Source organism: Diabrotica undecimpunctata, chromosome 2 (assembly GCF_040954645.1).
Source record: "Diabrotica undecimpunctata isolate CICGRU chromosome 2, icDiaUnde3, whole genome shotgun sequence".
NCBI lineage: Eukaryota > Metazoa > Arthropoda > Insecta > Coleoptera > Chrysomelidae > Diabrotica > Diabrotica undecimpunctata.
The window spans coordinates 17,979,934-17,996,169 of NC_092804.1; the positions used below are offsets into that span (position 1 = coordinate 17,979,934).

The following is a 16,236-nucleotide window of genomic DNA, read 5'->3' on the forward strand; positions in this document are numbered from 1 at the left end:
ATACAGCCAATATATAAAAAAGGAGATAAGAGGGAATGCCAGAATTACAGACCAATTACATTGCTAAATGTAATATAAAAATCCTTTCTGGCATTATCTACACTAGATTGTCAGAATACTCCGAAAATATAATTGGTGATTATCAAAATGGATTCAGACCAAATAGAGCCGCTACAGACAACATATTCATACTTAGAACAATACAAGAGAAAGCTTATGAATACGACATAGAACTATATAATATGTATATAGACTTTAAACAAGCTTTTGATAGTGAGAAAAAATCCACAATGCTAGAAGACCTCCGAAATCTAGGTATACCAAAAAAATAGATCAGCCTCATAAAAATGACTTTGCAGGGTTCAAAAGCCGCAGTTAGAGTAGATGGAGAACTGTCTCGCCTATTTGACATCAACATGGGGATGAGACAGAGAGACGCATTTTCAACCCTGTTCTTGAAGCAGTCATCAGAAATACCAATGTAACTGGCCATAATAAACACCAAAACAGTACAAATTACTGCATTTGCGGTAACGGTACGGTAGACAGACGATGTCGAGTAGAAGCAAGACACGACTAATGGAAACGTTCAAAAAAATTTATTCTGGAGCACAAAAAAGAGGACTTAAAATAAACGAAACAAAAACTAAGTACATGACCACCAAAGAACACCTGAGAATAAAAATAATATAGCAATAGACAACTATACTATTGAACGTGTGGATGTCTTCACATATCTGGGCACAGAAATCGATCAGAAGAATTCCGTAAGTAGCGAAATTAATGCTACAGAACTACAGAACTACAGAACTTTGAATAGACCCGTAGTACTCAGAAAAGTATATGGCCCGGTGCAAGAGGAAGACGGCACATGGATAATCAGGAAAAACGACGAGGTTAAAGAACTGAATGAAGGGTATGACATTGTAAGATTTGTGAAAAGTCGAAGACTGTCATGGCTGGGACATGTTTAGCGACAAGAAGACATGAAAACGACAAAGAAGATGTTACAGTGGAAGCCAGTAGGAAGGCGGAAAAAAAGAAGGACCAGGACGAGATGGCTGGATGATGTGTAAGACGACCTGAAAACCATGAATATACGACAATGGAAGAGAAGGGCCCAAGAGAGATCTGAATGGAAGGACATAGCCAGACAGACAAAGATCCATTCAGAGTTATGATACCAAAAGAAGAAGAAGAAGAGGTTCAGGACAAAATTAGATTCAGCGCCCAAATAATATTTACTGACAATTTGAACATAGTTTAGTTTTATGGACCTCGTCCCGTCTCCACTATTTAAAAGTTTAAAAGCTAGGCGGAGCGTTAGGCAAGTCCATCAAACGTTTCACCAGATAAAACATCTGTTGCATAGTTTAGAGCAGTGGTTCCCAACCTTTTCCCGTGATCGCCCCCTTAAACAGGTTTCACCAGTTATGAATACTACAATCGCCCCCTCCCCCACCCAATTAAATTGAAACAATTAATGAATCTATACAAAAGGTAAGTATCCATATTTATTTATTTTTACATTTCGTAAAATGATAAATGGTTATATGTGTGTAAAAGAATTGTTAATGGCTTCCTTGGGCCTGGTGTCCCTCACATAATTTCTTTATGTTTGGCTCAATGTTGGTTAATAACAACCTCAAATCCCCTCTTTCTATTATGTCGAGCCTATTTCTTTGTTTGTTTTTCAATATACACATAGAACTAAAACCTTTCTCCACTAGATATGTTGTGGGGAATCCCAATAATAATAATTTGATTGCATTCCATAAGATTGGATACACTTCTTTTATCCGCGGCCAAAATCTTTCGTACCACACTCCCGAAACAAACTTTCAATTTCAACATCATGTCTCAAATCAATCAAGTTTTCTTGAAGAGAAGGACATACCGTTGAAACTTCCACGCTGAAAGGATTGATAAACCACGTTGGCACTTTCAGACTAGTCAAATCTTGGAATCGGGACTGCAGATCTTCTTTCAGTCTTTGAAGGTGAAGGCAGTATGTTTGAAGATCCTCAGAATCAACACAAGAAGATTTCAAGTTGGGGAATTTGGTCAGATCTCTTCTCTGCATATTTTCTTCAAAAATAGATAGGTTGCCAATGAATGCTCCGACTACTCCCTTCGCTTTGGCCATATTTATGTTCTTTCCCTGTAGTTGCAGGTTCATTTCATTTAATTTTTGAAAAATATCTGATAAGTAAGCGATGTCATTTCGCTTCTCTTGTAGTTCTGTACTCAGTGTGGGGTCAGTAGTATTAAGAAATTCAATAACAATATCCATGAGGCTGAAGAACCGAATTAAGTAATTGCCTTTAGAAAGCCAGCGGACTTCCATATGTACTAGCAATGTATTAAATATCTCATCATTTTCTTCACAAAGTGTACGAAATATTAGATCATTCTTTGGTTATTCATTTTATTTACCGCATCTATGACAAGTGGAAGAGAATCGTGGAACCTCCCACTCAAATTCTTGGCAGCCAAATGCTTTCTGTGAATGACGCAGTAAACACACAAAATTCCAGGTACTGCTTGTTTCAGATGTGCAATAAATCCTCGATGGCGTCCTGTCATTGCTGCTGCACCGTCAGTAGCACAGGCGATCATATTTAATAAGGGAATCTCTTTTTCCTCAAAAAATCTCTTAACGACCTCAAATATGGAAGATCCTTTTGTATCAGTAATCAGACTTCTAACAAACAGCATTTCCTTGACCATTTCTCCATTGTCATCAATGAATCGGACATATGACAGCAGCAAAGCTGTGCTGTCAATCAGGGTACTCTCGTCAAGTTGCACAGTAAACTCTCTGCTTTTCAATTTGTTGCAGAGAACATCTTCGACATTCGCTCCCATTTCATCAATCCTTCTGGAGACAGTATTATTGCTGAGAGGAACTGTATCTGTTACTTGGCCGGCCTGACTGGGTCCCAACATAGTATCAACTATCTCTTTGACAGCTGGGAGGATGAGTTCTTCTCCAATTGTGTGCTTCTTGGCACTTTTTGACTCACTGAACACAATGACTGTCAGTTGAAACAAAACAACTTTATATACCACAATACAAAACTCTGGAACGAAAGACTCCGCATTTGAAGCGACGACAACCTCGGCCGTTCGCTTTTTGTTCGAGTCAGATCGGCAGTAGCGGTACCTACTTCTCATCATTCTTATCCCACTTCTCTCTCTTTCTCTTTTGTGCGGATGATCGCACAATACGAAAGCTCGATCAAAGGAAAATGCAGAATTCGTTATAATGTATAATTATAACGATAATGTATAGAATTAAATTGTATTAGGATTCATAGCTCTCTGTGACTAGACGAGATGTTTGTGTTATTATTACCTGCATTGGTATACATATATTTACTTTTTATTATCCTATGGATATCCGATCGAAAGTATTGTATTTTTTTTCTCTTTTATTATTTTTCTCATTTACCCTTTTCTCGTTTTCCGGATGCTAAACGCCCCCCTTATCGCCCCCTTCGCTCTATCGCCCCCCTGAATATCTCAAATCGCCCCCAGGTTGGGAATTACTGGTTTAGAGTGTACGAGCACTTCACATACTTGTGATATTGTGACGGTATGTACTTTGTCCTAGCTGATCATCAGAGAAACGTAATAATATGCATTATATAAATTTTTATTATTTCGTGGTAAAATATGCATTCCCATTAGATGAAAACCATTTCCAGCCGCCCATTTATCCTAACACAAACGAAAATATATTAATCTGACGGAAAATAGGTCACACAAACCGACTAGAGCGTCTTTAAAGTACGTAACTAAGTGAAATATATAAACCGAGAATGAAATAAATTGCAAAGTGTTCAGCGTCTGTTTTCCGGAAAACCCGTTGCTTCTGGCTTCGGCACCGCAAGTCTGCGTTTTCGACTCTCGAACTATGCTAGTAAAGTAGGGCCTTTCTGAAAATTTAATGATGCCAATCGAAGGTAAAAGACTCAAAACGAAAAGTTTCGTTTCGGTAAGGCGCTTTTGTGTGACATTTTTGATGCTGCAAAAAAACACAATCTAGAAAAGGGTATGATTAATTATCTTAACTTTTCTTTGGTTTTTCAAAGTTTTATCAAACTTACTAGACCAATCAAGTTTTTTTCGTTATAACTGTATAGACTGGTTTGAAAGTTGAAATGTATAGTATGAGATATTACAAAAAGACTTTCATCTAGGGATTTATCAATTTTTTAATGAAAATTTAATGAAAAATATGTTTAAATAAACAATTAAAACGCCAAACGCATTATTTTGCTCATAACTTAAAAACTTGTCTATTTAGATATTTGACGTCAACAGACAACTTTTTTGGAAAAAAAGATGAGATAAGCAGAATAAAACAAAATGAGATACTCTAAATTAAAGATAAACAAAAAAGTGATTACAAAATGAACAACAAAATCACTGATTTTTAATGTATACGGACTTATTAACACTTTTTTTATTATTTATTAAAATTTGTTTAAATGTACCTAAACTTAAGGGCCTTACCGTATTTGAATTGTGTGCAAAAGATGGGCTGAATAGTTACCGGTTGAACAATTTTTGCGAAATTTAATTTATTTATAAGATTTTTTGAAAAATGAGCTAATTTCTAAGGCGGGTCCAGATAATTTGACTGAATATCTCTCAATAATCCGGGGCTTATTTTTTTTACTAAGACGTATATTAATAATCTATAGAAAATTTTTTGTAAAAAAAATTATTTAATAATTATTTATATACAGGGTGACTCATAACCATTGGGACATAGACTAATGACAGGTTATTTGGACCAAAATATGGCTATTGGGCCAAATATGCCTTAATAAAATGTTGCTGAGAAAAAAGATACAGGGTGTTAAAGTTAATTTTTGTTTTTCGTTTTTTGCTAATAGTTTCCCTGTATATTTATAAATTGCTATCAAAATTGGCACAGAGGCATAATCTTAGACACGAAATAGTATTTTATTTACAATTTTACGTTTTACGATCATTCCTAATGATCAAATTGAGTCTAAACTTTTTCTGATGAAACTTTTTAGTAATTTTTATTAGAAAATATGACGTAAACATCATTTTTACGTAAAATTGGTACTCTTGTTTAAACACGATAATTTCAACCGTTTTCGATAAAAACGCAGTCGAACTGCTTAGAGTCTTAAAAAAGGATTTCAAATATTATTTCATTTATGAAAAGTATGCTTTGGACTGTCAGATAATTGTTGTTGGTAAATGTCATTTGTTCAGAATAAATTAATTTTGATGTGACAGTGTAGTGTAATGTTGCATTTTTTAAAAGTAATCATTACTTTTTTTGATTGAAATGCCTCGTCACAATCATTTTACTAATGAAGAAATGCGAGATATGATTTGCGTATACGCACAAGAAAATGTTTGCGGTCGCTCGGCAGCCAGAAGGTATGGAATGTTATACGCAAACAGAAGGCAACCAAATCACAAAACTTTTGCAAGATTATATCGTAGTTTAGGTGAAACTGGGTCATTTCACACTAAAAATCGGGGTGGTCGACCAAAACAAATCACACCTAATCAAGAAGATAAACTTTTGGTTCGAGTAGATGAAAATCCTGAAATAAGTTCACGACATCTATCAGCAGCAACAGGGTAAGTCAGTCGTCTATTGTTAGAATTCTAAAAAAAGAGAACCTCCATCCTTATCACTTCACTCCTGTTCAAAATTTACTTCCAACAGATCTTCCACGACGGTTACAGTTTTGCCAACGTATTCTGAATAAACATCGCAATGACAGACACTTTATTAAGAATATTATGTTCACCGACGAAGCAACTTTTATCAGACGAGGGGTTTTTAATTGGCGAAATAGTCATTATTGGGACGAAGAAAACCCGCATGCTATTAAAGCTAGACATTTTCAGCATGAGTTTAATTTGAATATTTGGTGTGGCATTATAGGCGACCAACTACTAGGGCCTTATGTTCTTCCTCCGAATTTAAATGGAGATTCCTATTTATTCTATTTGGAAAATACTCTTAGTGATATTTTAGATGATCTGTCACTGGATGTAAGAAGAAAAATGTGGTTTATGCAGGATGGAGCACCACCTCATTTTTCATTAGCTGTTAGAAATCATCTTAATGACGTATTTCCTCAACGATGGATTGGCAGAGGCAGTGATTTTCAATGGCCACCAAGAAGTCCTGAGTACAACCCGCTAGATTTTTATTTTTGGGGACATATGAAGTCCTTAGTTTATGCCAATGAAATTAATACACGAGATGAACTTTGGAGATACATTCAAAATGCAGCTAATCTTATAAGGGGACAGGATAATATTTTTTTTAACGTCCGAAAATCTTTTATAAAAAGAATTAGAAAAGGCATAGAAATCGGAAGAGACCATGTAGAACATTTAGTTTGAGTTTTTGTGATTAAGTTAAAGTGTGTTTAGTTTTGATTTATCGTCAAAACGGAAACCTTACGTTAGTTGCAACTTTGTTTATTAGTTTGGTATTTGATAGTGGAATTGTAAATAAAATACTATTTCTTGTATAAGATTATGCCTCTGTGCCAATTTTGATAGCAATTTATAAATATACAGGGAAACTATTAGCAAAAAACGAAAAACAAAAATTAACTTTAACACCCTGTATCTTTTTTCTCAGCAACATTTTATTAAGGCATATTTGGCCCAATAGCCATATTTTGGTCCAAATAACCTGTCCTTAGTCTATGTCCCAATAGTTATGACTCACCCTGTATACAAAATGATTTAATAATAAATAGCTCTTTTTAAGCTCATAAACAAATAACTCCGTAGATTCTAGTTCAAATTAAATGGAAAAAAATATTCGGAAAGCTGGTTAAAAAAACTTTTAAGAGCTCCTAGGATCTTTAGGAGTCAAGACAGTCCCTTTGGGCGGGCCACGTACTAAGATCGAGTGACGAAAGACTCCTGAACGCCACATTCTGGGAAAGGCCCGATGGCAGAAGGTCAGTTGGTCGCCCAAGAAAGAAATGGAACGACGCAGTAGCCAGTGATCTATGCAAAATAGGAATATAGCAATGGGAAATAGCTGCTCAGGACCGACAATAATGGAGGCAACCAGTAAACGAGGCCAAAACTCACATAGAGCTGTAGAGCCAAATGATGATGATGATGTAAACAAAGATATTGCCAATATGATCGCCAACGTTCGATAAACGGACAGGGTACTGAAAGAAGAAGAAGACATTATAGTTGGTCTTATCGCAGTTTTATAAAATAGTTTAATTCAATCTCTCTGCCCGACATCACACCACTCGCTTCCTTTCACATCATCCATCCCACCCTAATTCTACTGCATGCATCTCCATCATCATAATCATAACATAACTGTTACAAAATATAATTAGATCATTATGTGCCAATAACAAAATTATTCTATTGAAAATAGCTAATTAAAACATAAAAAATATACTTTGAAAAAAAAAACAATAGAAAATGAACTCAGTTAAAATATTTATGAGAACTAATTCCAGAAAAAGTAAAAAACTTTCCAATGACTAAAAGTAAAAAACTTCCAGCAACAGCGCACTTTAGCACAAAAGAACTCTAAAGTTGTGTTCACTCCAAGATAACTAATTTTAAACTTCTGCGGTGTATCTGCTAACTTCTCTAGATATAAAATCCGTTAACCGACCATTGTGTCCTTTATAGACGTGTTCATGTAGGAGCTCATTCGAGTTTTCCGATGAAAATGGCTTTCCTTGTAACCATTATTGAGATGAAATTGCCTATTAAACCAGAAACAGATAGATCGGCGCTTTTAGTGGCGGGGATACTATTCCGACATAATTTCCCGTTCTTTATTAAATAATGCTAGACGTATATGGTGGAAGTGGTAGTAAATAGGACGGCGATCGATTATGTTTCGTCGAAGAATTGGAACTGGAATGTCTTGTATATAGGTCATACAACAAACTGGGGTGAATTTATGTGTACATCAATCAGCTATAAATAATGAGATTAAGGAGAGCTAGATTGCAGACATTATTTATATTATAGCTTGTTGAGATACATCGATAAATAGAAAATCAGACCAAAAGGTGAGATAAAAATAAATTTTATAATAATCTGACGACAAACTTGAATTTTATACTCGTATACAAAAAGAAGTGTAAAAGGTGCCTCAGGAAAGATCATCATCATCGATTATGCGTCCAAAGTTGAAGATAGACCTCCCCTTATTTCTTCCCATTCTGTCGGTCATGAGCTTCCTGCAGCCAATTCCCAGCGATTATTTCCACATTCAACTAGTGTAAAAAAAACTACTAAACACATGACCTTCTGGTTCATGCAAAGGCACGTAGCGGGAATTATAGTGAGCATCATGATCTCCCATCAAAATAATCTCCAGTAATAGCTACTATAGTAGTACAATGGTTTATTCGAGTGCTAATTATTCTTAAGTGACTTACTACGACGACTAGAATAAATTAGAAGAAGGATTACTACAAAATTTCTAAAATAAACTTTTGCTTATTTTAATTAATTTTGTGTAATTTTTTAAACTTTATTTAATTTTAATTTTATTTAACTTTATTTACTTTTATTTTTTCCATAGCTAATGTTAAAATGTTGCTATAACAACTGTTTTGAGTAGTTAAATTATCACTTTAACAGCAAGGGTAGATAAAGTGACACTTTAACAGCAAGAGTAGATAAAATGTTTTAACTTTTTTTATTCAATAAAATTTACAAATTCAAAGACATTAAGGATTAAAAACAACTGAAATTTTATAAATAACATTATTAGAAATATCTATTTTTGGAGCATAACAACTTGTACTCGTTTGCTTAAACACTTGATTCGAGGTACTGGATTGATTTTCTGGTCCGCCAAGTATACACTTGGATACAGCAATCTTATTGCTTATTGACTCTTCAATGTAAGATTCTGCAACAGATGGCGATTTCCATCCACCTAAACGTTTAACTTTTACTAGATCAGCTCCAGAATTTGCGAACATAGTAGCTGAAGAACGACAGAAACAATGCCCCGTGTACATTTCTGAATTTGCAAGTTTCAAAAAATCAAACAATATTCTCCGCAAAAACCAACACGTAACATTTGTTTGACATTTGTTGACAGAGTAATTCATATCCCTAGCGACGGAGCAACACAATTGCGATTTTTGTGCTAAAAATTACAATTTTCTTTGAAATTCTATTTTTCACCTGTCTTGCTATAGAAAAAAATGTTGTATTGCACACGACGATAAAATCGCATTATCTTCTCGAGCATAATTAGAGTCTCGACTGACGTCTCGACGCTAAAAAACGCTCTCGAAGTAAAGTACAATTTTATCGTCTTGTACAATAAATAACTATTATTTTATTTAATGTCATTTAATTTTATTTAGTTTATTTATTTTATTTTACACAAACATTTTAAAGTGTATATTATGAATATTAGGTATACCGCAAGGTTACTACACCCGTCTTGATTTTTGAGTCATGTTAAATAGTATTTCGAGCCTGTCCAAAACATCATATCGAGCGATAAAAAGTATTCACATAAATATTTTAAATCTTTCAAGAAAAATATTCCTTACCTCCAAATCTTCATCATTCGGAGACTGACTAGAGAGATCCTGCAGTTGTGAGATTTTTCTATCGAAGATGCATTGGTGCAGCTGGTCGTCCAACATTTGGAAGTTCTCGAAATTCCTCTGAATGATCCAGCATGCATCTCCAGAAGTCACTTGAACCATGAACCACTCAACATCGGTATCATCATTAGCTGGAAATAAGAAGTCGACGATTAATACCATCGACGAAGTTACACTTGGATTAAAATAATTTTCAATTCACGACATATTTATATAAGATGTCAGAAGACCTCTGACATTAAAACTTACATTTCATTGGACCATAGTGCTAATGACATTATATATAAGGTTCTTGAACTCCTAAGTGGAGCATAGAGCTTCAGTGAAAACGCGCCATCGGGTTCTGTTTTGCGCTAAGGCCTTCACCTCATTCCAAGACTTTCCTTGGCCTCTTATCTCGTTCATGATGGATCTTCTTCAAGTTTGTACTCTTTTTCTTTTCCCTTAAGGATTCCACTCTAGGGCAGTCTTTGCGATACTGGAACTATTTTTTCAGAGTGTGTGACCCCACTTTCTGGACTTAATTTCATTTTGTACCCTCTTTTGTTCGGTCAGGTGTAGCAGATCTTCGTTTCTGATGGTGTTAGGCCAGAATATACGAACAATTCTTCGTAGACATTTTTGTTAACAAAGACCTGCAGTTTGCTTGTGAGGGTGTTTGTCACTTTCCAGGTTTCACATCCGTAGAGTAGAACAGACATGACATTTGATCGGAATATTCGGATCTTTGTCCTTGTATTATACTCGCCAGATATCCAAACAGGGTTGAGCGTGCTGAAAGCTTGTTGGGCTTTTCGTATCCTCATACAAATATCGTCTTCTGTACCTCCGTTTTCTGTTATGACACTTCCAAGATACGTAAAGTTTTCCACATTTTCAATCTGCATATTGTCAATAGTAAATAGCGTGTTGTTCCTTGCATTTATTCTCATGGACTTGGTTTTACTTATATTGATTTTCAAACCTATTTTATTGGCTTCAGTGGAAAATGTTTCCAATTGGTAAGCCAGATCTTGGAACCTTTGACCTAATAGGCAGATATCGTCCGCGTATTCTAGATCGTTTAGGCGTGTGGTTAACGTCCATTGTATCCCTCTTGTGTCGGAGTCTAGTTTGGAGAGAACATAGTCTATAGCTATGTTAAAAAGAAACGGAGAAAGCACGCATTCCTGTCTAACTCCAGTAAGTACGTCGAATTCGTCACTGTTGATCCCATTGTGTGTCACGCTGCATTTCGCATCAGTATATAGTGACTTTATAATAGAAATTATTTTTTGCGGGATGTTTCTTAGCTCTAAAATTGAGTCTACTGAGAAGAAATACAGGAAATACGCTGATAGATCGAAAGAGATGTAAAGACATTAGAAGAAAATGTAACGTACATTGTATAAATGAATGGACACAAAATAGAAAAAAATAATGGAATAACCACACCAGCAAAATTAGAGAGACTCGTGTCAAAAGAGCAAGAGATAAGTCACCAATCGGCAGAAGAAGTATCGGACGACCGCGCAAAAGATGGAGTGACAACCTTGCATAGAGGTATTAATCCGCCAATGAACAAGCAGAATTGCTTTTAAGGGGAAGAAGAAGAAGAAGGGAAGATTCTGGACGCTATAAAATGTATGAAGTGCACTGAGATATGTTTTAATTCAATTGGAAGACCGCAATCTCTAGCAAGAAAAATAGGTCAATATACACTAATGAAAGAAAGGAAGATCTACAGGCGAATTTTTAAACAAAAGAAGGTTTTAGAAGAAATACTTAGGCTTTGATAAAAGACGAAAATTCAAAGCTTAAAGTGGCTTAGTCTGATCTAAAGAGCGGTAAAAAGAAAGCAATAGAGTAGAATAGAACAAACAAAAAATTGAAAATCGGAAAAACTGAGACTCAATAACAGATTAATAAAATAGAATATAATGACAGACAGATGGAAAACGGAACCAATTATAAAATGTCGCAACAATCTGTGAAAGAAGAAAATACGAATCACTGAAAATGTAGACTGATCCTTCGCTGAAACAGAATCAGAAGATTTCATAATACGCTGTCAGATAATCCTGTATTGATCATCTCTTTAACATCTCTCTATTCTCTATCTATTCGTTTATGTTTATTAGTCAGAAAATGATTCCATTCTATAAAAAAATTATTCAAACGGGAATGCATTTTTGAAAAAAAAACGTGCTAACAAAGATCTGTCTGAAATTCTGCACTTAATTTTCCTCTTTGCGTTGTTATCTTTATCCATTATGAATCTCTTTAGGACAAACCTAATTCATCTCGTTAAAAAGATAGAAAAGAGTATTTTAATGTCTTTTTTTAGCTCTTGTGCAATGTCAGGATAAATAAAAAAAGATAAACTGGTGAATAAGACTAAAAATTTACTTAAAGATACTTACTGTGTTGCGAATGCAGTGACTGGTCCATGTTGGTCTGCAGGGTGACGGCCAACTGGGGCAGTTGCACCCTTTCGTAATGAAAATGGGCACATTCTTCGAGCTTTGGGAACCTACAAGGTTCCGCCCCCAGGGCCGGCACCCCGCCTGCCGCTTCGCTTATTTGCATTTCGTACACCTCAGTACATAATGCCTGAAACAATGAAACCACTATTAGATAATACGAAAAAAATTAATTCTATAGTAGTAGAAACCACACTTAGAATGCAGTGCAGGTAAGATAGGCAATGTATTTCTTACGGAAGAACGGCCCACCACGTTGCCGGTTTTCCCCGAGCGGCGCATCAGGACCGGATTTAAGAATCATAGCACTGGAATATACGCGCACACAAAAATGGCCTATGGTTGTATAACTGACTGTCATTATTGTTTCGGTTGAGTTTACCGAAAGTACAAGCTGATTATAGCCACAAATGTCAAACATGGAACAAAAAATTTCGGTTTAGCAGTGTTGGCATGTTTTTATAATGTAGATGCTGTATACTTCAAATATAAAAAGATAAAGCTTTAGAAAAGTACATTTTGTTTATATTATGTAAAGAATTCTGCAATTTTTGATTTATATAAAATAAGAATGAGTAAATATTTGTTCCTTTGAAAATAATTGCAGTTAATTATTAAATTTTTTTTTTGGCAATTACCTTTTGATATATTAGGGGATAGATTTGGCAATCGTCAAATTAGCAGTTGACAAATTGCAACAGATGTTTGCAATTAATCTCGAGAGAGACAAATATTTACTCGTTATTGTTTCATATAAATTAAAAATTGCAGAATTCATAAAATAGTATAATCAAAATGTACATTTTAAAAGCTTTCTCTCTTTATGTTTGAAGCATACAACATATGCATTATAAAAACCTATCAACACTGCCAAACCGAAATATTTTATTTCATGGTTGACATTTGCGGCTATCTTCAGCTTGTACTTTCGGTAAACTTGACCATTTTTTCAACTAAAGCATGATTCAATCATCGATGTATAAATAAGAGTTACGTTGTCGAACCAAAAGTGAAGAAAAATACTATAACATAAGGAAAATATTGTAGCGAGATTAAATAAAACGAGCGGTTCTAACGAAAATATCTTATCAACTACCCTCAAGTCATAACAAGGTTACATTATATATAAAAGTTATTATGTACTAAAATTTTCTGGAGTTTAATTCACCTTTAATTCGCCTCTTTGACGGGTCGATCTCCCCACGCTCGATATCGCTGGAAGCTTCTAGTCGCTTTCTAGATGCAACCGTTACATGGGCCACGCCGATTGCATGTTCGTAAAAATATATCAAAAACTCATTGTCGATAGCTTATCTATATTTATTAATTTTCAATAGCTTCCATTGTAAACACATTCTGTGGGTACTGGCCAGTAGACCAAAAACTTGTTGGCAAAAACTATGAAAGCTCAGTTCTATTTCATTTTCGCAAGCGGATGAAAGTACCTACATCATGGAGCCGTTGCTAGTATCTGTCGTGAACTTCACACAGGGTATGACTCTTAGTGTGCAAGTAAAACGTGTGGTGTTATGTATTGAACTATCATCTGAACTTAAAAAATGGCAACAGCTTGATTATTACTGAGGAAAAAGTTTCGAAAATATGCGGTGTGTGTTCCCAAAATTTATGAAATCCGCGAAGAGGCCCAGCAAGACGAATTAAAACCGGTTCGAAAAAGGAAGAAAAACAGTTTACAGTCCAATTCACGTGAGAATACTTACGATGAGGAAGTGAAATCTCGAATAAGGAAAATTGTACATGATTTTTTTTTTTGGAAACATACCACCAACCGTCGATAGCATAATAAACAGAGTGAAGGATGATGAAGACCTACCAGCTTTTTCAAAAACCACTAGGCTACTAAATGACATGACCAATAACAATATGGTACAAGAGGTCGAGATTCGATAATAATGGAGAGAAAAGATATCATATCCTGGAGACACAAGCACCTCAGACAAATAAAAACATTGAGGAAGAAGGATAATGTAAACCTTGGACTACCGATGAGTCTTGGATTAGATTAACGTAGGTGCTTTAGTCAAAAAAGAACGGAGGAACCCAATGATCAAGAATCCACGAGATGCCTTCATAATAGAGCTTTCTACTGGACTGAAAGCTCCAACCCAAAGAGGTCCTCGGTTTGATCTTCTTCATGGTGGAAGGGAAACTGGTTTTGTGGTATGGGCGAATTAACTTTCTTAGCCAAGAAGGGAACCGCTGATTACCACGCCAAATGGTCGGGGATCTATAAGAAGAATGGTTTGAGAAGACGTTAAAATTTCCCGAAAAAATTGTGCAACAAAAGGCAAATCAAGGATTGGCTAATCGAAAAGAACATTTTGTTCGAGGAAGATTACCTAAAAAGTGAATTACTGGATACTGCGGCTGTATTTAGAGACTAGTACGACAAGTACAAAATTGAAACAATTTCGGAAAAATATGGCGTTAAGATTTTGAGACTGCCACCTTACCATTGCGAGCTGAACCCGATTGAGATGATATGGAGTCAAGTGCAAAGGTATGTGGTTTCAAACAACGTCGATTTCAAAGAAAAAACGGTAGAACAGTTGAAAAAAGAAGCTTACCAACGCGTATCTAAAGAGCAGTGGCATAATTATGTGAACCAAGTCAAGAAAGTAGAAATGAAAAAATGTTTGCGGTGGACAGTTTGCAGAAAGATATTGAACCGGTGATAATTAATATAGGAGATGATTCAGAGGATGAGGACGATTTAGATATAAATTACGATTAGTATTAATTAACGAGAAATATCTCAGATTTAATGCTCATTTGTTTTTTTAGTACTGTACGACTGTACGTACAGTAGATTTCAGTTATGATCTTCTTGTGTATTTTATGTATATATATTTATCGTGTCGTATAGGGTAAATTACTTGCATTTTTTTATTAATGTATATAAGTATTTACGAGGTATTATATATTTTATGTATAAAGGCATTTTTTATAGAGTTCAATGGTTTTTTTGTTTGTTCTGTTATTTAACTCAGTTAAATTAATGAGTAAAGATTTTCGAAACGAAGCGCGTACGGTCCTGATTTCCCAGTCTATCGCCAAACTACCACACACCTACCACTGTGCCTCATGAGCGGCATCGCTACGCGTCGTAAGACCAACATTGCATTCTACCTGGGGTTTCTACTATAATAATATATCATTCGAAAAAAATTCTTAAATGGTTTGGCAATATTTATTGCACAAGAATACATTTATAACTAAACTAATATATAACTTAACTTTTTGTTTTCATGTTTTAAGGCTATTTGGTTGCTTTTGTAAGGTACACGGGAGAACTATTTGACAGTAATGGTATTTTTAAAAGTAAAAGAATATTAAAATACATTCAAAATTCAAAAGCATGCCAGCTTTTATATATTTTTGATTATAATTATTTTCAAGCACAAAGTCCATGTTTAAAAAAAAATTTAAAATTTATGGTTAAAAGCACAAAGACATAAATCTTTACCGGTCAAATACTTTCAGGAATTCATTTATAGAGAAAATATAAGACAATGGTCCCTGAAGCATACTAAGTTTTACATCTTTCTTATTGTAATTATTTTACAGCTCAAAATCTATGTGTAAAGAGAAGTTATTTTAAATATTGCGGTTAAGAATGGAAAAGACATAAAACGTTAACGGTCGAGTATTTATATCACACAAAAACGACAAAGTGTAAAAGTGTAAAACTAAGTTCCAGTAATTCTTCGACCATCCTCATAGCTACAAGATCTAATCGCAATAAAAAGCAAAGACACGTAGCTTTATAATATAAAAAACTAGTCAATGAATCGCAATACATCTATCGAAATAAATATTAAGAAGGCAACATCGAGACACAGTGAAATTCGAAGAATTTTTATAGTTCCACGTGATAGTAATGTGTATTTTCACTTGGCTTTCACAACCCAGTTGTAGTGTTGGTTTTATTTTGCAACGGCCAGCGTCGAATGGTCTAACTTTAGCCCATCGAATAGCTGAAATAGCTTCCTAGCTATAGACCAGTGGTCCAAGAGGATTATTAATTAATACGGAAATTCTCGGCGGTTCAGTGCGTTCTGTGCATTGTGAATGTTTCGAATTGGATGAATTCGTTAGTTCACTTT

At 34.9% G+C, this 16,236-nt stretch overlaps 1 protein-coding gene across 4 annotated transcripts in view; it reads right to left on the reverse strand.

Annotated features, from left to right (window-relative positions):
* The window catches only part of CdGAPr (GTPase-activating protein CdGAPr), a 320,315-nt gene that overhangs the window by 129,069 nt on the left and 175,010 nt on the right, over window positions 1–16,236 (reverse strand). For all 4 annotated transcript variants that reach the window (XM_072522419.1, XM_072522421.1, XM_072522418.1 and 1 more), the window contains exons 2-3: window positions 12,050–12,239; window positions 9,591–9,778 (exon numbers count right to left, since the gene is read on the reverse strand). In XM_072522419.1, the coding sequence (XP_072378520.1) occupies window positions 9,591–9,778; window positions 12,050–12,215 (354 nt within the window). In that variant the 5' untranslated portion in view covers window positions 12,216–12,239. The remainder of the gene's footprint in view (window positions 1–9,590; window positions 9,779–12,049; window positions 12,240–16,236) is intronic.